This window comes from Somniosus microcephalus, chromosome 34 (assembly GCF_052327205.1).
Source record: "Somniosus microcephalus isolate GS21.2 chromosome 34, FLI_Smic_1.0, whole genome shotgun sequence".
Lineage (NCBI taxonomy): Eukaryota > Metazoa > Chordata > Chondrichthyes > Squaliformes > Somniosidae > Somniosus > Somniosus microcephalus.
Genome location: NC_141020.1, coordinates 117,567 through 142,627, shown reverse-complemented (window position 1 = coordinate 142,627; position 25,061 = coordinate 117,567). Strand labels below are relative to the sequence as shown.

The 25,061-nt window shown below is 50.4% G+C and overlaps 3 protein-coding genes across 3 annotated transcripts in view; 2 read left to right on the top strand and 1 right to left on the bottom strand.

The window, feature by feature from the left end:
* Window positions 1–25,061, bottom strand: part of LOC147096623 (carboxy-terminal kinesin 2-like) — a 116,728-nt gene that overhangs the window by 29,342 nt on the left and 62,325 nt on the right. The gene's annotated exons all lie outside the window — the stretch shown is intronic.
* On the top strand, window positions 1,559–17,269 carry LOC147096625 (SH3KBP1-binding protein 1-like). The gene is given in 10 exon segments (XM_085973164.1): window positions 1,559–1,739; window positions 5,860–5,902; window positions 5,905–5,915; window positions 6,537–6,582; window positions 6,735–6,808; window positions 8,039–8,097; window positions 8,853–8,933; window positions 9,311–9,475; window positions 11,503–11,593; window positions 11,883–17,269. Coding segments are annotated over 10 exon segments (888 nt in total). The 5' UTR covers window positions 1,559–1,683; the 3' UTR covers window positions 12,145–17,269.
* LOC147096624 (protein jagged-1-like) overlaps window positions 17,269–25,061 on the top strand; it is a gene marked incomplete at its 5' end in the record, with an annotated part of 46,331 nt that continues 38,538 nt past the window's right edge. The window contains 2 exons of the mRNA XM_085973165.1: window positions 17,269–17,595; window positions 22,070–22,130. Of these exons, the coding sequence (XP_085829291.1) occupies window positions 17,269–17,595; window positions 22,070–22,130 (388 nt within the window). The remainder of the gene's footprint in view (window positions 17,596–22,069; window positions 22,131–25,061) is intronic.

Sequence of the window (25,061 nt, the reverse complement as noted above, 5' to 3'; positions counted from 1 at the left end):
AACCTCCGTCGCCTCCAGTCCAGATCCAAGGTCATCCCATCCTCTGTTATTGAATTACAGTATCCAGATCACGCTTGCGTCTGCGCACACTCTGAGGCCGAATTCCAAACCATCGTCAACACCTTCACCGAAGCGTACGAGAGCATGGGCCTTACACTAAACATCCATAAGACAAAGGTCCTCTACCAACCTGCCGCCGCCATACAGTACTGCTCCGCGATGATCAAAATCCATGACGAGGCCTTGGACAACGTGGACCACTTTCCATACCTCAGGAGCCTACTGTCAACAAGGGCAGACGTCGATAACAAAGTCCAACACTGCCTTCAGTGTGCCAGTGCAGCCTTCGGTCGCCTGAGGAAGAGAGTGTTTGAAGACAAGGACCTCAAACCCAGCACCAAGCTCATGGTCTACAGAGCAGTAGTGAAACCAACCCTCCTGTATGCTTCAGAGACATGGACCATGTACAGCAGGCACCTCAAAGCACTGGAGAGGTACCACCAACGCTGCCTCCGCAAGATCCTGCAAATCCATTGGCAGGATAGGCGCACCAACGTCAATGTTCTCGCTGAGGCCAACATCCCCAGCATCGAAGCTTTGACCACACTCGATCAGCTCCGATGGACGGGCCACATCGTCCGCATGCCCGATACGAGACTCCCAAAACAAGCGCTCTACTTGGAGCTCCGACATGAGGGAGCCCCAGGTGGGCAGAGGAAACACTTCAAGGACACCCTCAAAGCCTCCTTGAAAAAGTGCAACATCCCCACCAACACCTGGGAATCCCTGGCCCAAGACCGCACAAAGTGGAGGAGAAGCATCCGGGAAGGCGCCAACACCTCGAGTTTCTTCGCCGGGAGCAAGTGGAAGCCAAGCACAAACAGCGGAAGGAGCGCACGTCAACCCAAGCACCCCACCCAACCGCCCCTTCAACCATCGTCTGCCCCTCCTGTGGCAGAGACTGTAGGTCCCGCATTGGACTCCAGTCACCTGAGAACGTATTTTTAGTGTGGAAACAAGTCATCCTCGGTTCCGAGGGACTGCCTAAGAAGAAGAGGATAGACACTTGAGGGAAATAAACTTGCAGGGCTACGGGGGTAGAGCGGGGGAATGGGACTGACTGGATTGCTCTACAGGGAGCCGGCACGGATTCGATGGGCCGAATGGCCTTCTTCTGTGCCGTTATGACTCTATGTTAGCTCGATGTTCCCTACCGTTAGGTTGGTGACGAATTCAAGCTCATTACGCATCACTAAATCTAGTCTGGTCTGTTCTCTTGTTGGTGCAAGAACATATTGTTCCAGGAAACTGTCTTGAATACACTCAAGAAATTTGCTGCCTTTGGAACTCGAGCTGTTTTGCTTCTCCCAGATTTTTGCAAATATTTCTCGGTGTCCTGTGGCTTTAAGGACTCCTGTCAGCCCAGAGGAGCTGTGTCTTTAAAAGCTGGAGACATTGCTGTCGTGCAAAGTACCCTGGGAATAAGGAAGAAGTTTGATTGACACTTAACCCACCCAATCAAGTAACTGGCCTGAATGACTGTAACATCGTGGAGCCAATCAGACGCGGTCAGCGGGTGGGACTAAAACACACCCAAAGTTGGCTGAACTTGTTTGAAGGCAAAGTTTGAGGAAGTGGGATAAGTGGCTGGCAGCTGGAGCGGTCTGCTGGGATGGTGTGAATATGGCAAATTCAGCAAAACCTGGAGAAATTATACATCTCAATGTGGGAGGAAAGAGGTGGGTGAAGCAGCGCAGGCATTACAAGCCCCTTTAATATGAGGTTGTCAGCGGTGTGGATTATGAATGGGGCGTCTGGAGGTCTTTCAATGTAAGCTGGTCCCAATCATCTGTGTTTCGGAGCCTGTCCTTTCCACTTGCTGTTTAGTGACTTGCTGATAGTGCAAAGTACCCGGAGAGTCTGTCGCTGCGACTTCCTGCAGGCAGTGACATCTTGTATTATCAGCAAATCGCTAAAATGGCAAAGACCTGCATTTCTATAGCGCCTTTCACCCCCTCGGGACGTCCCAAAGCGTTTCACAGCCAATGAAGCCCCTTTGAAGTGTCGTCATTGTTGTAATGCAGGAAATGCGGTAGCCAATCTGAGCACAGCAAGATCCCACAAATGGCAATGTGATAATGACCAGATAATCTGCTTTAGTAATGTGGGTTGAAGGATAAATATTGGCCAGGACATCGTGGCGAACTCCCTTGCTCTTCTCTGAAATAGTGCCGTGGGATCTTTTATGTCCATCTGACAGGGCAGACGGGGCCTCGGTTTAACGTCGCATCCGAAAGACGGCACCTCTGGCAGTGCGGCGCTCCCTCGTACTGCCCCTCCGACAGTGCGGCGCTCCCTCAGTACTGCCCCTCCGACAGTGCGGCGCTCCCTCAGTACTGCCCCTCCGACAGTGCGGCGCTCCCTCAGAACTGCCCCTCCCACAGTGCAGAGCTCCCTCAGTACTGCCCCTCCGACAGTGCGGCGCTCCCTCAGAACTGCCCCTCCGACAGTGCGGCGCTCCCTCAGTACTGCCCCTCCCACAGTGCGGCGCTCCCTCAGTACTGCCCCTCCGACAGTGCGGCGCTCCCTCAGAACTGCCCCTCCGACAGTGCAGAGCTCCCTCAGTACTGCCCCTCCGACAGTGCGGCGCTCCCTCAGAACTGCCCCTCCGACAGTGCGGCGCTCCCTCAGAACTGCCCCTCCGACAGTGCGGCGCTCCCTCAGTACTGACCCTCCGACAGTGCGGCGCTCCCTCAGTACTGCCCCTCCCACAGTGCGGCGCTCCCTCAGAACTGCCCCTCCGACAGTGCGGCGCTCCCTCAGAACTGCCCCTCCGACAGTGCAGAGCTCCCTCAGTACTGCCCCTCCGACAGTGCGGCGCTCCCTCAGAACTGCCCCTCCGACAGTGCGGCGCTCCCTCAGAACTGCCCCTCCGACAGTGCGGCGCTCCCTCAGTACTGCCCCTCCGACAGTGCGGCGCTCCCTCAGTACTGCCCCTGTGACAGTGCAGGATTAAAGACAATGTCAGGGTTGGACCTGAGGGAACAGAGCGCTGTAAGTTCAGAGGGAGGTAGGTTAGAGTGAGTGAGCGGAGTAGAGAAATTGAGATGGCCGCTTTCATGCCGGCAGTTCCCAATGAAAAGATCTAGAGAGAGTAAGAAGCCAGAGGGAGGGGTCTAGGTGGATTGAGAATTCTTTAGACGGGAGACAGGGTCCACTGTGGCTGGGTGTGGGGGGGAGGTAGATACGTGTGCAAAGAAGTGGCGGAGAAGGCGGCGGAAGAAGAGCTCGGTGTCGTGCCGAGCTCAAAATTCATTGAGGGGATGAAGTTGAGGTGTTTGTTGAGGACTGATCGTTCGGGGTCAGAGAGGCGAAGGTCAGATAGTGAAAACATGGCAAAGGGTGAGATTGGAAGGAAGGATGGATGTCAGAGGAAAGTGAAGGGGCAGGAGGATCCAGAGAGGCGCTGGTATCTGAGTTGTTGAAGCTTGCGATCCTTGACACCGGAAAAGGGGAAAAAAAACGTTTTTTGTTAAAGCGCCGGATGAGGCGAAGAATGAACTGGAACTGCAGACCAGGACAGCTCTGAGATAGTGAGTCGGTGCTGCTGAAGAGAGAGGTCTAGAGCGTGCATGTAGTGGTGCATGGCGTTGAGCGTGGATCTCGGGATGTGGCGAGAGCAGTGGTTTGAGGAACGCTGAATATCTTGAAGATATCTGTAATCATAGGTGGATCCGAAACATGATGGGTGGAATTTCAGTTGGAATCCATGTGGAATAAGTTGGAGCCGGAGACGGTTGCTGAGGAAGGAGATGTGGTTGTGAAAGGGAATTTTAGTCAACATGAGCAGGAATCCTGGCCCATTGTTTCCCCAGGCTAGAAACGTAGAGCATAGAAAACTAGGAGCAGGAGTCGGCCATTCGGCCCTGCGAGCCTCCTCTGCCTTTCAGTATGCTCATGGCTGATCCTCTATCTCAATACCATATTCCCACTCTCTCCCCATACCCCGCGATGCCTAGGGGACAGAAGCTAACTGTGGTCCCAACTTCTCTCGGGCTGGGAACAGCACAACAGACCTGTATGAAGCCCTCTGCCTTCATTGGCCTTTTATGTAAGCTGGAGCCTGAGGGAGGGAAAATGAAGCTTCAATCCACAATCCCAATAATTTGCATATACCGCAACCTCATTCAAGAACAGCCCTTCCTAAACGTCCAGGCCCCTAAAATATAAGTAAGCTCAAATAAGCAATGGAGGTTCCAATAGAATGAAATTTTCTGGGTTTCGAGGAGCAGATTGCTAGGGCCTGGGAGACTTCTGACGTCCAGGCCATAATTTGGACACCGGGGTCTACTTGGAGCTGGGACAGCGGGAGAGAGTGCTGGGTACAGACCCTGTCCATTAAACTGGGTCATAGTGTGCTGGGTACAGACTCTGTCCATTAACCTCGTTCAGTGAGCGCTGGGTACAGATTCTGTCCATTAACCTGGGTCAGAGTGTGCTGGGTACAGACCCTATCCATTAACCTGGGTCAGAGGGTGCTGGGTACAGACTCTGTCCATTAACCTGGGTCAGAGTGTGCTGGGTACAGACCCTATCCATTAACCTGGGTCAGAGAGTGCTGGGTACAGACTCTGTCCATTAACCTGAGTCAGAATGTGCTGGGTATAGACCCTGTCCATTAACCTGGGTCGGAGTGTGCTGGGTACAGACTCTGTCCATTAACCTGGGTCAGAGAGTGCTGGGTACAGACTCTGTCCATTAACCTGGGTCAGAGTGTGCTGGGTACAGACTCTGTCCATTAACCTGGGTCAGAGAGTGCTCGGTACAGACTCTGTCCATTAACCTGGGTCAGAGTGTGCTGGGTACAGACTCTGTCCATTAACCTGGGTCAGAGTGTGCTGGGTATAGACCCTGTCCATTAACCTGAGTCAGAGTGTGCTGGGTACAGACCCTGTCCATTAACCTGGGTCAGTGAGCGCTGGGTACAGACTCTGTCCATTAACCTGGGTCAGAGTGTGCTGGGTACAGACTCTGTCCATTAACCTGGGTCAGAGTGTGCTGGGTACAGACTCTGTCCATTAACCTGGGTCAGAGAGTGCTGGGTACAGATTCTGTCCATTAACCTCGTTCAGTGAGCGCTGGGTACAGATTCTGTCCATTAACCTGGGTCAGAGAGTGCTGGGTACAGACTCTGTCCATTAACCTGGGTCAGAGAGTGCTCGGTACAGACTCTGTCCATTAACCTGGGTCAGAGAGTGCTGGGTACAGACTCTGTCCATTAACCTGGGTCAGTGAGCGCTGGGTACAGATTCTGTCCATTTACCTGGGTCAGAGAGTGCTGGGTACAGACTCTGTCCATTAACCTGGGTCAGAGAGTGCTGGGTACAGACTCTGTCCATTAACCTGGGTCAGAGTGTGCTGGGTACAGACCCTGTCCAGTAACCTGGGTCAGAGGGTGCTGGGTATAGACCCTGTCCAGTAACCTGGGTCAGAGTGTGCTGGGTACAGACTCTGTCCATTAACCTGGGTCAGAGTGTGCTGGGGACAGACCCTGTCCATTAACCTGGGTCAGAGTGTGCCAGATACAGTAAATTGTAATGTATGTAATGTGTATATATACCTTAAGGGAGAGAACTACTTTTTACAGCTCCTGTATACTGTAGTACCGGCAGTGACCACACCTGTATATAAACCCTGAGTAGTGATCTGTATATTTAGTTCTAGAGTAACCCTCATTCAGTAAACACCTGTTGAATCGTTCCCTGCAGTCTGATTATTGAAGGACACAACATTAAGATACACGGATATAACGTAACTGATGACTCTTTTCTGTATTGTTCCCTTGAATATCTCCTTTAGGTTCAGTTCCTCTCGACAGACTCTCACCTGGATCCCGGACTCTTTTTCTTTTCGAGGTAAGACGCTCTCGCTGGCCCAGGCTGTGATATGTGGCATCTCATCTTCAATTTCTCAGATAGAAACCGGATTCCAAGGCTGGATCTTCTGACGGGTGATTTATTTTCCCACTTGTTCCCATGCCTCATGATGTGGAGAATTTTAGTTACCTAGGCTTGCAGTGAATTTTCATCAAATGCAAAACAAGCCTCAGAACTTAGGCCCACTCCATCTGACCCGGGATTGCAGTGTGGATTGACATTGTTGCGCCGTGTGCTGGGTGACAGTAGGTCTCCAGTGGGCTGGGTAAGTGATCTGATGCTGTTTAGGTGACAGTAGGTCTCCAGTGGGCTGGGTAAGTGATCTGATGCTGTTTAGGTGACAGTAGGTCTCCAGTGGGCTGGGTAAGTGATCTGATGCTGTTTAGGTGACAGTAGGTCTCCAGTGGGCTGGGTAAGTGATCTGATGCTGTTTAGGTGACAGTAGGTCTCCAGTGGGCTGGGTAAGTGATCTGATGCTGTTTAGGTGACAGTAGGTCTCCAGTGGGCTGGGTAAGTGATCTGATGCTGTTTAGGTGACAGTAGGTCTCCAGTGGGCTGGGTAAGTGATCTGATGCTGTTCAGGTTTGTTTTCCCTTTCAGCCTGTTGAGCGGACGAATCTCCACCCTGAAGGATGAAACGGGAGCGGTGAGTAAAACCTGAAGCAAGTTTCTATTAGAAATCAATACTCAGCCGATAGTGATCCCGTGTTCAGACATATTTAAAAATGCCACCGGATAGGCTGAGCCTCCCCTTCTCCACAATCACCAACTTCATTCCCTCTTTGTTATTCACTCTAGATTTTTATCGATCGGGATCCGACAGTGTTCACCTCCATCTTGAATTTTCTCCGTACCAAGGAGCTGGACGCCAGGTATGCCCAGAACAGGTGGCAAGGTAAACCGTGTGCAGAACGGGTTAAGAGGCGTAAGGGCCACAGGTAACCTTCCAGTTTCCTGGGCAACGGGGCCTAGCAGGTGTGCTCCAATTATGGCAGGTTAGCGAAGCTTCATTCTGTATCTAACCCGTGCTGTACCTGCCCTGGGAGTGTTTGATGGGACAGTGTAGAGGGAGCTTTACTCTGTATCTAACCCGTGCTGTACCTGCCCTGGGAGTGTTTGATGGGCAGTGTAGAGGGAGCTTTATTCTGTATCTAACCCGTACTGTACCTGCCCTGGGAGTGTTTGATGGGCAGTGTAGAGGGAGCTTTACTCTGTATCTAACCCCGTGCTGTACCTGCCCTGGGAGTGTTTGATGGACAGTGTAGAGGGAGCTTTACTCTGTATCTAACCCGTGCTGTACCTGCCCTGGGAGTGTTTGATGGGACAGTGTAGAGGGAGCTTTACTCTGTATCTAACCCGAGCTGTACCTGCCCTGGGAGTGTTTGATGGACAGTGTAGAGGGAGCTTTACTCTGTATCTAACCCGTGCTGTACCTGCCCTGGGAGTGTTTGATGGGACAGTGTAGAGGGAGTTTTACTCTGTATCTAACCCGTGCTGTACCTGCCCTGGGAGTGTTTGATGGACAGTGTAGAGGGAGCTTTACTCTGCATCTAACCCTTGCTGTACCTGCCCTGGGAGTGTTTGATGGGACAGTGTAGAGGGAGTTTTACTCTGTATCTAACCCGTGCTGTACCTGCCCTGGGAGTGTTTGATGGGACAGTGTAGAGGGAGCTTTACTCTGTATCTAACCCGAGCTGTACCTGCCCTGGGAGTGTTTGATGGGACAGTGTAGAGGGAGCTTTACTCTGTATCTAACCCGAGCTGTACCTGCCCTGGGAGTGTTTGATGGGACAGTGTAGAGGGAGCTTTACTCTGTATCTAACCCATGCTGTACCTGCCCTGGGAGTGTTTGATGGGACAGTGTAGAGGGAGCTTTACTCTGTGTGCCTTCCTTCAGTGAGTGGAGGCCTCGAGTATTGTGGAGCTGTTTGTAGAAGAAAGTGTTGTGGGGGAGGAGAGTGGGTGAGGGGTAGGGGCGGAAGGGAAGGGGAGGGGGAACAGTTGGCTCTATGTTGATGATGGTTTACTGGTATCTTTTTATCACTTTAAGAAGCTGTGGGATTTTCTAGAATTGAAAGACTGAATTTATTTTTTCGCTCCAGAGATGCCAACATTGGAATGCTTCGGCATGAGGCGGAGTTCTATGGAATCTCGCCGCTGGGTGAGTGAGGAATACCGTGGCTCACTGCCCAAAACCACTCTGGGAAAACCTACAGGAGGGGAATAACTCGACCGACATTCTCATTCACCCTCGCTCTGTAACTGAGACCCCACTCTAACCACATATCGGAACCAAAATATAGTCCCAGACTCCATCACCTCAGTCTTCCCAGATCCTTAAACCTCTCTTCCCAATTGTCCCTGTATTTGCACCCCGTTCTCAGCTCGCTCCTACCCTTGAGATCCTTCCGACAGTGCAGCACTCCCTCAGTACTGCCTCTTCCACAGTGCAGTGACTTGTAGACACACAAGTGCCAGGCAATGACCATCTCCAACAAGAGAGTCTAACCACCTTGCCTTGACATTCAGTGGCATCACCGAATCCCCCACCATCAACTTCCTGAGGGTTGCCATTGATCAGAACCTCAACAGGATAAACGACATTAATGCCGTGGTAACAAGAGCAGCTCGGGCTGGATTATGCGTCATACTCACCGTCTTAATATTGCACAGAGCCGCCAGCACCTTGGAGCTGAGCCACCCTTCTGAGCCTGCCCTCCGGGCCGGGCCGAGCCTGTGGTGGAGCCGGGCCTGTGGCGGAGCCGCCCCTCCGAGCCGGGCCTGTGGCGGAGCCGCCCCTCCGAGCCGGGCCTGTGGCGGAGCCGCCCCTCCGAGCCGGGCCTGTGGCGGAGCCCCCCCTCCGAGCCGGGCCGGGCCTGTGACGGAGTTTTATGTTTTGTTTCTTCCTTTTCCCAGTTCGCCGCCTGGAGCTGTGCGAGGATTTGGAACGCTCGTCCTGTGGGAGTGTCCTGTTCCATGGGTATCTGCCTCCTCCTGGTAAGTCCAGCACTCCCAGTTTCTCTGCCCTTTTATTACTAATCTTCCCAGGATTCTGGTCAATGCATTCTGGCATTGAAGGGAACCTTTGACCCTTTGGTCACGGAGTGGGATCCTCGTGAGGTGCTGCTGTGGCATGTGCGTGAGGACTAGATCGGGTTTGGCTGCGATGCCTTTGGATGTCCAATAGTTTCTGCCCACAGTCAATGCTTATGTGCAAAGAATGGCCACATTGGTCGGGGGGGGGGGTGGAGGGCGAGTTACCAGAGTGAGATTTGTGCCCTTTGACATTTACCCATGGTGGGGCCGGGGGGGTGAGGATCCTTCATGAGCTCCGGTCGCTTGGCCTTTATTCTGATGCATTTCTCTGTCCACAGTGATCCCGGCAATGAGGCGTAATCGGCACAGCCTGGCTGGGCCGCAGTTTGTGGGGTCTCGGCAGGAGGGCACGGATCGAGCGCCTGTGCGAAGGAGCAACACCATGCCACCGAACCTGGGCAATGCCGGGATTCTCGGGAAGCTCCTGGAGCAGCGAGGGAACGGTTTGTAAATGTTGGCGCGAAGCAGTTGAACTCTCTCCATTTCAGAAGTCAGTCAGCATGTGACCTGCAGTTCCTCTCCTCTCCCCCAGGTGGCTCAGTTATCCATGGGTTGGTACTGAGGCACACAGGCCAAGAAGGTCCCAGATTCGATTCCTGGTCTGTTGCAGCCGGACCTGATGCTACAATTGGACTCTGCACAGAGTTATGGGGATCAGAAACTTGGACAAGGTTCCTGCATGTCATCACCATCTAGTGACGTTGCTGGAAGTTCCACGCGTGTAGGGCAGGCATCGGGGGCGGGGTTGGGCACCAGGTGAGGTCGGAGGGTGCGGTTGGGGGTTGGACACGGCCATAGTGATCCCCATGGTTAAATGCCATGAGGTCATTTACAGTTCAGCCTGGAGCATTAGAAACGTCAACTAGGTAAAGTAGCAGAAGGTTCCCCAGGGGAGAAGAGGTGCAGGAAACTGCGACCCTAATTATCGATACACGTCTCCTTAACACAGCAGTGATTTAAAAAAAAAAATTCATTGGCTGGATGTGGGTGTCGCTGGTAAGGCTGGCATTTATTGTCCATCCCCTTGGAGCAGCTTCTTGAACCGCTGCAGTCCGTGTGGTGAAGGTACTCCCACAGTGCTGTTAGGGAGGGAATTCCAGGATTTTGACTCCGCAACGATGAAGGAACAGCCGGTATACTTCCAAGTCCGGATGGTGTGTGACTTGGAAGGGAACTTGGAGGTGGTGGTGTTCCCATGTGCCTGCTGCCCTTGTCCTTCTAGATCGTGGAGGTCGCGGGTTTGGGAGGTGCTGTTGAAGAAGCCTTGGCGAGTTGCTGCAGTGCATCTTGTAGATGGTACACACTGCAGCCACGGTACGCCGGTGGTGGAGGGACTGAATGTTTAAGGTGGTGGATGGGGCAGCCATTCCTATTGGGGAGCATTAAAATTGGGTTTGCGTCTTTGAGGTGCACTGGTAATGTAACTTGCCCAGGGGCACTGAGGCCCATTGAAGTTCTCCAACATCTGTTGGCGGAGATGAGTTGACAATGCAGCCTGGGGATGGGAACAGGGACCCTCGCGGTCTGTGGATCAGCGGCTCTTGCTCCTAAATGTCGGGCGGGTGTTGACGGGACAGTAATGAATCGTTGTTGGGATCACGAGGAACGATAGGTCTGTGGGTACTGGGGGGGTCTCCCTCTCCCTAACATCTGTCTGAGGCTGAACCACACTGTTCGCAACCTTGCTGTCATATTTGACCCTGAAATGAGCTTCCGACCACACATCCACAGCGTAACAAAGACCGCCTATTTCCACCTCCGTAACATCGCCCATCTCCGCCCTTGCCTCAGCTCATCCGCTGCTGAAAGCCTCATCCATGCCTTTGTTACCTCTAGACTTGACTATTCCAACGCACTCCTGGCTGGCCTCCCACATTCCACCCTACGTAAACTTGAGGTCATCCAAAACTCGGCTACCCGTGTCCTAACTTGCACCAAGTCCCGTTCGCCCATCACCCCTGTGCTCGCTGACCTACACTGGCTCCCGGTTAAGCAGCGCCTCGATTTCAAAATTCTCATCCTTGTTTTCAAATCCCTCCATGGCCTCGCCCCTCCCTATCTCTAATCTCCTCCAGCCCCACAAACCCCCGAGATATCTGTGCTCCTCTAATTCTGCCCTCTTGAGCATCCCTGATTATAATCGCTCCAACATTGGTGGCCGTGCCTTCTGTTGCCTGGGCCCTAAGCTCTGGAATTCCCTGCCTAAACCTCTCTGCTTCTCCGTCTCTCTCTCCTCCTTTAAGATGCTCCTTAAAACCTACCTCTTTGACCAAGCTTTTGGTCACCTGCCCTAATTTATCCTTATGTGGCTCAGTGTCAAATATTTTGTCTTATAATACTCCTGTGCGGCGCCTTGGGACGTTTTACTATGTTAAAGGCGCTATATAAATACACGTCGTTGTTGTTGTCTGTAGAACCAGAGTAGCGAGATCGCTCGTGTGACCCTGACCACTTCCCTCTCCTTCCCCAGGGTCGACGGCCCATCCTGGGATGGTGAGGATCGTGCGAGGACATCACAACTGGATTGCGGTGGTTTACACACACTTTGTGGTGTGTTACAGGTGAGTATGTTAAACCCAAACTTAGTGTCACCTCACCCCTACTTCCTGATTCACCTCATCTCTTCTCTATTTTGAAGGACTGCCCCGCGCGCTGGGCCTGGAGCCTGGGGCTGAGTGTCTGGGGCCGCATATGGTTTTAATCTCTTTTTCCACACCCGCCCCGCCCCCATTCATGGTCAGAAGTTTACAGACACTCATTTATTGGGTGGAGTCTGGTTTAATGTCCTTACTACCGCTCGTGTTTCTTGTTGGCCTCTCACCGTGTCCCTCTGTTTCTCACCTTGAACAGACTGAAGGAGTCGTCTGGCTGGCAACAGGTGTTCTCCAGCCCCCGTCTAGACTGGGTCATCGAGCGCGTGGCACTCAACGCCAAGGTCATGGGTGGTTCCCTGGGGGACAACGACAAGATGGTGGCTGTGGCCTCTTGCAGCGAGATTATACTGTGGGCCATTCACGAAGGCGGCAGTGGGAATGAGATCGGTATGGTAGCTTTGCTCACAAGGAAGCGGGATTTGAAATGGTTTCTGGTATTCCGCGTGTTGCTATTGTAGCCGTGTAATGGAGTTACTGTCTGTGCCACACCTGCGGGTCATGGACTCCGTTACCCGCACCCAACCCAACTGGAAAACCATCTGCAGGACTCCCTCAGGTCTGCTACTGAGCCACACAGACCAGCCAGAGACTCCGCTACTGATCACTGTCTAACTGGGTGAAGGGAGGGACCGATTGGACTCGATGACTCAAAAAAAAGTCACTGTTTAAGCTCACGCATGAACAATGATAATATGGGAGAGGTACCTGAGGCTGCAGGCACCGTACCCCAGTGAGAGTCAGTGTCTGTGGAACCCGTACCCCAGTGAGAGTCTGTCTGTGGAACCCGTACCCCAGTGAGAGTCAGTGTCTGTGGAACCCGTACCCCAGTGAGAGTCAGTGTCTGTGGAACCCGCACCCCAGTGAGAGTCTGTCTGTGGAACCCGTACCCCAGTGAGAGTCAGTGTCTGTGGAACCCGTACCCCAGTGAGAGTCAGTGTCTGTGGAACCCGTACCCCAGTGAGAGTCTGTCTGTGGAACCCGTACCTACCCCAGTGAGAGTCAGTGTCTGTGGAACCCGTACCCCAGTGAGGGTCAGTGTCTGTGGAACCCGTACCCCAGTGAGAGTCTGTCTGTGGAACCCGTACCCCAGTGAGGGTCAGTGTCTGTGGAACCCGTACCCCAGTGAGAGTCAGTGTCTGTGGAACCCGTACCCCAGTGAGGGTCAGTGTCTGTGGAACCCGTACCCCAGTGAGAGTCAGTGTCTGTGGAACCCGTACCCCAGTGAGAGTCAGTGTCTGTGGAACCCGTACCCCAGTGAGGGTCAGTGTCTGTGGAACCCGTACCCCAGTGAGAGTCTGTCTGTGGAACCCGTACCCCAGTGAGGGTCCGTGTCTGTGGAACCCATACCCCAGTGAGAGGCAGTGTCTGTGGAACCCGTACCCCAGTGAGAGGCAGTGTCTGTGGAACCCGTACCCCAGTGAGGGTCCGTGTCTGTGGAACCCGTACCCCAGTGAGAGTCTGTCTGTGGAACCCGTACCCCAGTGAGGGTCCGTGTCTGTGGAACCCGTACCCCAGTGAGAGGCAGTGTCTGTGGAACACGTACCCCAGTGAGAGTCTGTCTGTGGAACCCGTACCCCAGTGAGGGTCAGTGTCTGTGGAACCCGTACCCCAGTGAGAGTCAGTGTCTGTGGAACCCGTACCCCAGTGAGAGTCAGTGTCTGTGGAACCCGTACCCCAGTGAGAGGCAGTGTCTGTGGAACCCGCACCCCAGTGAGGGTCCGTGTCTGTGGAACCCGTACCCCAGTGAGAGGCAGTGTCTGTGGAACCCGTACCCCAGTGAGGGTCAGTGTCTGTGGAACCCGTACCCCAGTGAGAGTCAGTGTCTGTGGAACCCGTACCCCAGTGAGAGGCAGTGTCTGTGGAACCCGTACCCCAGTGAGAGGCAGTGTCTGTGGAACCCGTACCCCAGTGAGGGTCCGTGTCTGTGGAACCCGTACCCCAGTGAGGGTCCGTGTCTGTGGAACCCGTACCCCAGTGAGAGGCAGTGTCTGTGGAACCCGTACCCCAGTGAGGGTCAGTGTCTGTGGAACCCGTACCCCAGTGAGAGTCAGTGTCTGTTTTCAAGGGGAGACTGGATCGGCACTGGAGGGAAATAAACTTGCAGGGCTACGGGGATAGAGCGGGGGAATGGGACTGACTGGATTGCTCTGCAGAGAGCCGACACGGACTCGATGGGCCAAATGGCCTCCTTCTGTGCTGTTATGTCTCTGACTCTATGACTGATCCAAGTTTGCTGATGATACAAAGCTGGGTGGAAATGTAAGTTGTGAGGAGGATGCAAGGAGACTTCAAGGGGATAAAAGCAGGCTAAGTGAGTGGGCAAGAACATGGCAAATGGAATATAATGTGGAGAAATGTGAAATGTCCACTTTGGTAGGAAAAATAGAAAAGCAGAGTATGTTTTAAATGGTGAGAGATTGGGAAATGTTGGTGTTCAGAGGGACCTGGGTGTCCTTGTACACGAATCACTGAAAGTTAACATACAGGTACAGCAAGCGATCAGGAAAGCAAATGGTATGTTGGCCTTTATTACAAGAGGATTTGAGTATAAGAGTAAAGACGTCTTACTGCAATTATATAGGGCCCTGGTGAGACCACACCTGGAGTACTGTGTACAGTTTTACTCTCCTTACCTAAGGAAGGGTATACTTGCCATAGAGGGAGTGCAACAAAGGTTCACCAGACTGGTTCCTGGGATGGGGGATTGTCCAATGAGGAGAGATTGAGTAGACTAGATCTATATTCTCTAGAGTTTAGAAGAATGAGAGGTGATCTCATTGAAACATACAAAATTCTTACAGGGCTTGACAGGGTAGATGCAGGTGGGATGTTTCCCCTGGCTGGGGAGTCTAGAACCAGGGGTCACAGTCTCAGAATAAGTGGTCGGCCATTTAGGACTGAGATGAGGAGAAATTTCTTCACTCAGAGGGTGGTGAATCTTTGGAATTCTCTACCCCAGAGGGCTGTGGAGGCTCAGTCGTTGAGTGTATTCAAGACAGAGATCGATAGATATTTGAATATTAAGGGAATCAAGGGATATGGGGATAGTGCAGGAAAGTGGAGATGAGGTAGAAGATCAGCCATGATCTTATTGAATGGCGGAGCAGGCTCGAGGGGCCAAATGGCCGACTCCTGCTTTTATTCCTTATGTTCTTTCTTATGGATGAGAATTTTAAAATCGAGGTGTTGCTTAGCCGGGAGCCAGTGTAGGTCAGTGAGCCCAGGGTGATTGGTGATTGGGACTTGGTGCGAGTTAGGACACGAGCAGCAGAGTTTTGGTTGACCTCAAGCTTACGTAGGGTAGAATATGGGAGGCCAGCCAAGCATATGTTGGAATAGTCAAGTCTAGAGTTACAAAGGCATGGATGAGGGTTTCAGCAGCAGATGAGCTGAGGCAGGGGTGGAGTCAGGCGATGTTACGGAGGTGGAAATAGGTGATCGTAATTATGGCTCCACCTTTGATCCCTTGTTCCCATTACACTCTCACCCTGGTTGTTCCCCCAGTATGGCCCTGACCTCCACTCCCTTAAGTCCAAGGGATGCAGACTTGAACATTTATAGTGGACAACTTGTTTAACCATTCATCGCCAGATCTGGCTGGGCCACATGAAGCATTATCGGGACCTGCTCGTCTGCCAAAACTGCTCACTATTCCAGGATCATTCTGGAATGCAAAGATAACCCTGGCTTCTCTTTACCACAAACCATCATCTTAAACCCCTCTCCCCTGTCTCCTCCACCCTCACCTCCAACATGTGCGAGGAGCTCATGGACTTCTTTGTCACTAAGATTGAAACCATCGGTTCATCTGCCTCTGCTGCTTCTCTCCTTTCCCCTAATCCACTGGGCCAGACTTCCTCTAAGGTTCACCCTGCCCTAGCCCTGAGCTCGCATCTTTCTCTCCGATCTCCCATCATACCCTCTCCGAGCTCACCTTGTCCATGAAACACACCTCCTACTCTTCGATCCTTTTACTACCAAACTGCTGACCACCCAACTTCCCTTCCTGGCTCCTATGTTAGCTGATCTTGTTAATGGTTCTCTTTCCTCGGGCACTGTCCCCCTCCCCTTCAAATCTGCCGTCATCACCCCCTCCTTAAAAATAAAAAATAAAACACCCTTGACCCCTCTATCCTTGCAAACTACCACCCCATCTTCAACCTCCCTTTCATCTCAAGTCCTTGAATGTGCTGTCGCCACTCAAATCTGTGCCCATCTTTCCCACAACTCCATGTTTGAATCCCTCCAATCAGGTTTCCGTCCCTGCCACAGCACTGAAACGGCTCTTATCCAAGTCACAAATGGCATCCGATGTGACTGTGACCGTGGTAACCTATCCCTCCTGATCCTCTGTGACTGTGACCGTGGTAACCTATCCCTCCTCATCCTCTGTGACTGTGACCGTGGTAACCTATCCCTCCTCATCCTCTGTGACTGTGGTAACCTATCCCTCCTCATCCTATGTGACTGTGACCGTGGTAACCTATCCCTCCTCATCCTATGTGATTGTGACCGTGGTAACCTATCCCTCCTCACCCTCTGTGACTGTGGTAACCTATCCCTCCTCATCCTATGTGACTGTGACCGTGGTAACCTATCCCTCCTCACCCTATGTGACCGTGGTAACCTATCCCTCCTCACCCTATGTGACCGTGGTAACCTATCCCTCCTCATCCTATGTGATTGTGACCGTGGTAACCTATCCCTCCTCATCCTCTGTGACTGTGACTGTGGTAACCTATCCCGCCTCATCCTATGTGACTGTGACTGTGGTAACCTATCCCTCCTCATCCTATGTGATTGTGACCGTGGTAACCTATCCCTCCTCATCCTTCTTGACTTTGACACAGTTGACCACACCATCCTCCTGTAACGTCTTTCATCTGTCGTCCAGCTGGGTGGAACTGCCCTCGCTTGGTTCCACTCTTACCTATCCAGTCGTAGCTAACGAATCTCAATGGCTTCTCTTCCCACTCCTGCACCATTACCTCTGGAGTCCCTCAAGGATCTATATTTGGCCCCCTCCTAAATCTTATCTAAATGCTGCCCCTCAGCGACATCATCCAAAAACAATGACAGGTTCCACATGTAGCTGACGACACCCTGCTCTACCTCACCACCACCTCTCTCGACCCACTGCCTCTGATTTGTCACACTGCTCATCCGACATCCAGTACTGGATGAGCAGAAATTTCCTCCAACTAAATATTGGGAAGACTAAATCCATTGTCTTCGGTCCCCGCCACAAACTCCACCTCTCCATGGCTACTGTCTGAGGCTCAAACAGACTGTTTGCAACCTTAGTGTCCTATTTGACCCTGAGCTGAACTTCCAACCTCATATCCACTCCATCACCAAGCCCGCCTTATTCCATCTCTGGAATATTTCCCGACTCCGCCCTTGCCTCAGCTCATCTGCTGCTGAAACGCTCACCCATGCCTTTGTTACCTCTAGACTTTATTCCAACGCTCCCCTGGCTGGCCTCCCACCCTCCATAACTTGTGGCATTGCCTACTGTGACCTGCACATTTTGACTCCAGGCCAGTTGTGTATTTGACAAATCTCGTTGCCCTTCCTAATGATGTTCTCTTTTGCAGGTTCCCCGTGCAACTGGTATTTTTGAGCTTCAGATTAAATTGGTGCATAATCTCAATGGCGAGCTTCAGACTGGCGCCTGCTGCGATGGTGAACGGGAGGGTCACAATTCTCGCTGCACACAAGATGAATGTGACACGTACTTTCGCGTCTGCCTCGAGGAGTACCAAGCCCGAGTGCTGCCCGGGGGTTCTTGTATCCTGGGAACAGGTTCCAGCACCGTCTTAGGAGGCAATTCATTTTCATTCAAAGATAAAAGGAACTACAATGGAAATGCCAGCAGGGTCGGAATCCCCTTTCATTTCGCATGGCCGGTAAGGTGTTGGTCTAATATTTCATGACTGGTGGTTGCTGCTTGCTAAGGATGTGGTTTTGAGGAGAACTACTGACAGTTCAGTGAGTAAATGCAATGCCTGGGGTGGTACCAAGCCCCATGGATCTGATCCCTGGTCTGATCTCGGTAGGGGCAGTGGTAGGGAGGTTACAGTTGGCCTCAGTGGGCTAGGGTCAGGGTCAGGCTTTCTGTTCTAGATTGCTATCCAGTGATCCCGTCGTGAGTGTGGCCTGTAGAGGAACAGCCTTGGAACACTCGCTCTCTGGGCCCATGAAGAGCGGTTACTTTCCGGTCAAGTTCTGGAGGTCTAAGTGCCCAGACCCCGGCATAAATCAGAACTTTGAGAAGAGAGGAGAACACAGTGGGTTTATCTGGCCTTTCACCTCTGGAATCAAGGTCTAATCCTATTCTCCTATTTATTGGTTGTACGGGTCCTAATGAAATGAGGTTGGCAGTCTCTATCTACTTCCTACTAGGCATTAATTGGCACTGGATGGAAACCACATGAAGATATGGTCAATGTCACACTGGAACAGTAGGAAGTGCTGTTGAGTTGGGGCAGAAGGTCTTTATTCCGCATCTGGCTGTGTTACGATTCTTGATGCTGACACTGGGTGTCAGAAATGGCAGGACTTTTATTCCCTAGTTTAATGAGCATAAATTAATAAATAAAGGAGAGCTCCTGTACTACACGGTAGCTGTCTGCCAATAGCCCAATAATTGTTTCATTTTCAACAGATATCTTTATTCAAAGCAGAGCCCTTGAGAACTGGTGGGAATGTGATTTGCGGTTGTCCTTTTAGAAGTCATCCATTGTTTCTAACCTTCTGCGAGAGGTTATGGGAATGAAAGGGGAGCCTGTAATTACAGCACTCTGGTATCGAGCTGAAACCCATCTCTTCTGTGCTGGACTTGTGATTCTTATTGAGCAAGTCCACAGGTGCCCAACCCTCGCGAACATAAGAACATAAGAAATAGGAGCAGGAGTCGGCCATTTAGCCCTTCGAGCCTGCTCCGCCATTCAATAAGATCATGGCTAGGGTACTTAAGGAAGCGGCCTAGGGTACTTAATCATCTTCCAACATTCGATGGAATCTGGAACAGTTCCCATGGATTGGAGGGTAGCTAATGTTACCCCACTATTCAAAAAAGGTGGTAGAGAGAAAGTGGGGAATTACAGACCGGTAAGCCTGACATCGGTAGTGGGGAAAATGCTAGAGTCCATTATAAAAGATGTAATAGCAGAGCACTTCGAAAACAGTGACAGGATCGGACAAAGTCAACAAGGATTTACAAAAGGTAAATCGTGCTTGACTAATCTACTGGAATTTTTTGAGGATGTAACTAGTAAAATAGATAAGGGAGAACCAGTGGATGTGGTGTATTTGGACTTTCAGAAGGCTTTCGATAATGTCCCGCATAAGAGATTAGTGTGTAAAGTTAAGGCACATGGGATTGGGGGCAAGGTATTGACTTGGATAGAGAACTGGTTGGCAGATAGAAAGCAAAGAGTTGGAATAAACGGGTCTTTTTCCAAGTGGCAGGCAGGGACTAGTGGGGTAGCGCAGTGATCAGTCCTTGGACCCCAGCTATTCATAATATATATTAATGATCTAGACAAGGGAACTAGATGTAATATCTCCAACTTTGCAGACGACACAAAGCTGGGTGGGTGTGTGTGCTGTGAGGAGGATGCCGTGAAACTACAGGATGATTTGGACAGGTTGGGTGATTGGGCAGAAGCATGGCTGATGCAATATAACGTGGATAAATGTGAGGTTATCCACTTTGGTGTCAAAAACAGGAAGGCAGATTATTATCTGAATGGCAATAGATTGGGAGAAGTGAAGTGCAACGAGACCTGGGTGTCCTTGTGCACCAGTCGCTGAAGGTAAGCATGCAGGTGCAGCAGGCGGTTAAGAAGGCAAATGGTATGTTGGCCTTTGTAGCGAGAGGGTTTGAGTACAGGAACAAGGATGTCTTGCTGCAGTTATACAGGGCCTTGGTGAGACCACATCTTGAATATTGTGTGCAGTTTTGGTCGCCTTATCTGAGGAAGGATGTTCTTGCCATGGAAGGAGTTCAGCGAAGATTCACCAGGCTGATACCTGGGATGGCAGGAATGACGTATGAAGAGAGATTGGGTCGACTGGGCTTGTACTCGCTGGAGTTTAGAAGAATGAGAGGTGATCTCATTGAAACTTATAAAATTTTGACAGGACTGGACAGACTAGATGCAGGGAGGATGTTCCCGATGGTCGGGGAGTCCAGAACCAGGGGTCACAGTCTAAAGATAAGGGGTAGGCCATTTAGGACAGAATTGAGGAGGAATTTCTTCACCCAGAGAGTGGTGAACCTGTGGAATTCTCTACCACAGAAGGCAGTAGAGGCCAATTCATTAAATATATTCAAGAAGGAGTTGGATCTATTTCTTAAGGCAAAAGGGATCAAGGGGTATGGGGAGAAGGCAAGAACAGGGTACTGAATTTGGATGATCAGCCATGATCGCATTGAATAGCGGAGCAGGCTCGAGGGGCCGAATGGCCTACTCCTGCTCCTATCTTCTATGATCTTCTACCTCATCTGTACTATCGCCATACCCCTTGATTCCCTTAATATTTAAAAATCTATCGATCTCTGTCTTGAATATACTCAACGACTGAGCCTCCACAGCCCTCTGGGGTAGAGAATCCCAAAGATTCACCACCCTCTGAGTGAAGAAATTTCTCATCATCTCAGTCCTACATGGCCGACCCCTTATTCTGAGACTGTGACTCCTGGTTCTAGACTCCCCAGCCAGGGAAAACATCCTCCCTGCATCTACCCTGTCAAGCCCTGTAAGAACTTTGTATGTTTCAATGAGATCACCTCTCATTCTTCTAAATTCTAGAGAATATAGGCCTCGTCTATTCAATCTTTCCTCATAGGACAATCCCCCCCCCCATCCCAGGAACCAGTCTACTGAACCTTCGTTGCACTCCCTCTATGGCAAGTATATCCTTCCTTAGGTAAGGAATATCCGAAGGAAGCCATATATTACAGGAGAGTAGGGTGTTCATGAAGAGTTTGTTCCAATTAAACTTTAAATACAATATTTTTGATTTGCAAAGGAAACAATCTTGTGGAATGTAGTCTTTCTCAAAGCTGTGCAATGATTAGTAAACAGAGGAAGGTGCACCTATACCACTGGTACTGCATGACCTGGTTAGATTTGTAGTCACATTTGTTAAATCCAAGAGATGCCATGCTCCAAGCCCAGCTCTCCACTGGAAATGCCAGATTGTGAAGTCTCCCCGATAATTCTTTTCTCTGAAACTGTGCCTTACAGACAGGTTTTAGTTTTGAACCCTGGTCTGTGCAGAGTTGGCGGATCTCGCTAGGATGGTGGTTGGGTGCAACAATTAGCCTCAGTGCCCTAGGGCTGTTTCGTCAGTCTCCTGTCCCTAGTGGCCCATGAGGCAACCTATTTCATCCACTGCTGTCTGTTTAGAACAAGATATTTGACTCTGATTGGCGTGTCATATTGCCCTACATCCCGCAGACTGTGGTTCTCCACAGTTGATGTTTATATTTGCCTGTAGAATCATCTCTGGGTCGTTTCTGACTTTGGATATGTTAGAGAGACTCGAATACATTCAGACCTCGCACTACTACTCTGCAAATTGCTGTCCTGGAAATCCCTGGCTAGCTGAGCGTCTGTGCCAAGATAAACTACTCTAATCCAGGGATTAATATAGTCATCAGTTGAATCGTCTGCTCAATGTTGGTTTGTGTTGACGATGCTGTGACCTCCTGGAACAGTGGGGCCAGACTACATATCGGCTACTGAATAAAATCAAAAGTTTCAGGGGACTTTTTGTTCTGTTTAACAAAATGGAAATTCATAGAATTATAGAATGATGCAGCATAGCAGGAGGCCATTCGGCCCATCGTGCCTGTGCAGCCTCCCGCTCTTTCCGCAAAGCCCTGCAAATTTCTGCCCCTTCAAATATTTATCCAATTCCCTTTTGAAAGTTACTATTTGAATCTGCTTCCAACACACTTTCAGGCAGTGCATTCCAGATCATACCCACTCGCTGCGTAAAAACACACTCCTCATCTCTCACTTGGTTCTTTTGCCTGGTTGAAATTCCTTCAACATTTTAACCCCCCTTGTCTAGGTGCTGAGTTTCACCCCCTCTCCCTCGATAGGATGACCTGAGAAGGGGCAAGATTGTGCAGGGCCGAGTGGACTCCATTGATTTCAAGGACCAAACACCTTGGCTGTTCAAATGGGCAACTTACTGGTGTGGCCTCCTGGGGTATGAGTTCCACGGGGGAGGCCAACCCCTCCTAGCACCTGGTCAGTGAATGTTGACAGACTGGGGAACAAAGCTGGGCCTCTCCTGGTCTGTCCAGTGATTCTCTTTGTTATGGTCCCCTCTTTGATGAGATTCTCCTTTTTTCATTTTCAGAGATCCTACTCCCTGATGCTGGAAGCCTGGGACGATGATAATGATTCAGCCCATGTTGCAGGTAAGGACAATGCACTGTTATCTTGAGCAGTGTTTGAAGGAGTCTGTCAATCCACCTTGCTGTGTTCCCACTTATCTGAATGGAATTATCAGGGACTTGACCCAAAGCTAAGGCAAGAAGCCTGCAGCCATGGAGCCAATCAACATGCAGGACACCACCAAGATTATGAAATGCCAAGTTTTGCTTTCAAAGCCTGTAGATTGTAGGAAGAGTGAGGGAGGTGAGGATTTCCACAGATTTGCCTTCCAAGGAAAGAGTGAGTTACAGGAGGAGATTGTGCAATTAATTCAGGGCTGGAGGGAAAGACATTTGGAATTTAGGAAGAATAAGAAAGGAAAGGTGCAAAGCACCAACCATAGTCCTATTGATAAAGGGAGAAAGATATGAGAAGGGTTGCAAGGGAGAGAGAGAGAGGACTTGCCCATTAGGTTACAGACCTGTGTTAATGGCTTCACCCCCACACCTCGGCTCCTCGGCCTCCCGTCCTTGCTGGAGGTTTCAGTTGTGGGTTTTGTCCCCGTCATTCACTGAGCAGTTAATCCATTTTGTGTCTAATCTCTGATCATAGGATTTGCTGCAGCTTTGTGGTGACATCAGACATTCTGAATGGAGTGAAAAGGTGTCACAAACTCTGATAGAAACATCACCAGAATTACAGTTTAAATATGACCCCTGCCATTTAACTAAATCTCCTGAATGAAAGCACAGAATGGCATAGTGATGCACAGCTAGACCATCTGGTGTAACCCCAGTGGATGATCATTGGATGTCTGGGTTCTATCCCATCCAATCTGTCCTGCCTGCTCTCCTAGGTCTTCCCTCTGTCTCTCTTGTGGGTATCTGGGTTTTAAAACTCACCTTTTTCCTAATAGGCCTCAGGATCTTGTGTCTACAGGTTTCCCCTCCCTGGGTCTCTGACTCCCTCTAGGTCTCTAAGCTGCCTCCTGTCGTTTATCTCCTCCTGGCTCTTTTATCAGTTTAAGCACCAACTTGCTCCTTTCATAGTCTCTTTGCTTCATTTGGATCTCCGTGATGTCTCTCCACTGGGTCTCTAAGCTCCATTCCTTCATGACCTGAATCTCGCCATTTCCCCAGGGATTATAAATCTACCTTGTTCTCTCCTCGCCTGACCTTGCTTCACTCCGATCTCTGGTTATCCCTTGGTTTCTATCTCAACATTGCTCCCCTCCTCTCAGTGCCTCACTCTCGCTCTCTGCACCATAGCAGCAGATGTCTCTGTTCATGAGGAAATAATTGCGTTGAGCCTTTTTTGCTGAATGGTCAGAGGAGTCCCGTTTTACGGACAAATGATGATGAGGTAACCTTGCTGTGTTCAAGAATCAAGCTCGATGAGCCTTGAGCGTGGGCTACACCTGACTGCAGTCTGAGATTGGACCTGTAGCTAACACTAATACAAGGGTTTAACTTTCCATTTCACAGCACAGTTAGACACTACGGGGGCTAAATTCGGTTGATTTGCGTCTCCCGTTAGCGCCCTGAGGTCGCAAATCAACTAGCGCCTGGGCACGGTGCTGCTAACGCCTCCCGCGAAATTCAGCAGGAGGTTAGCGGCGGTGCTAACCGTTGGCGCTGCACGGTGATGCGCCGCCGGCAATGATGTCATCGCCATGTGCAATGCTCCGCTCGCGCCCCGGCTGTAATATTGGGTGGTGTAGTGGCGCTCCGTAGTTTTCAATATGCAGCCACTGAGCTTTAGCTTTGAGGCTTTTGTCAAAATAAAACGTTCCAAAACGTAACTTTGTCTTTTAACTGTTTACTGTAATACATTTCAAACAGGATTTCAAAGTAAAACATGTTTAAACACGGTCAAAAACTGTATTGCTCCACAGCCATCAAAGCTTCTACCTTTCCTAGCCTCGTGGTGCTTGAACTGTAAAAATGGCTGGATATATCATGTGACAAGCTTAAGGACTATACCATTGGAGCAAGAATAAAGGGGGTCTCTCAGACTATACTATTGGAACAAGAAAAGAGGGGGTTTCTCAATACAATAAGTCAGTCAGGTAAATTAACTATTATACTAGAATATGCATCAATAATAAACAAATGTACATACATACTGTACCATAATATTTAACCAATATTTTAAGGTATTTTCTTTCTTCTTTACACTTTCTTAAACTTTCATGACTCTTACATTCCGGCCCCTAATTGACTAGGCACATGAAGCATAGCAATTACTCAAACATTCTTAAGAGTCATAAACTAATGAGTTATATTTACAATATAAATGCCCCCTTTTTTTTTTGGTTCGGGAACCTTTCACGCTGCTTCTTGTAGCAGGCAGAGCTTTGTGATCGGTCTTTCCAGGGTACTGGTCTTGGTTTGCAGACAAACGCGACGAACAACGCCTCTGGAGTCTGGCATGGTCTTAATTATTTTTCCCATCAACCAAGAATTTCTGGGGGCTGAATCATCCACAATTAACACGATGTCTCCGACAATGAAGTTCCTCTTTACTTTGGACCATTTTTGACGCTCCTGTAGCAGAGGTAAGTATTCTCTTGTCCATCTGGTCCAGAAAAGGTCTGACATATACTGAACTTGCCTCCACTTCCGATGTGCATACAGATCTTCCTTTTTGAAGACTCCCGGGGGCATGACTGGCTGTGTTTTCAACAACAACAGGTGGTTCGGGGTCAGGGCTTCGAGGTCATTGGGATCATCAGATGTCTTAGTTATCGGTCGGTCATTAATGATGGCTTCAACCTCACACAGAACGGTTTGAAGTCCCTCGTTGTCAAGCATTTGCAGCTTCAGTACAGAACTGAGTCATTTTCTTATGGTGCGTATCTGTCTTTCCCAAACACCTCCGTGGTGGGATGCAGCCGGTGGATTGAAGATCCACTTAATTCCTGTTTGCATCATGGCTTCCTGTATTTTGAGCTGATTCCAACCTTCAATAGCTTC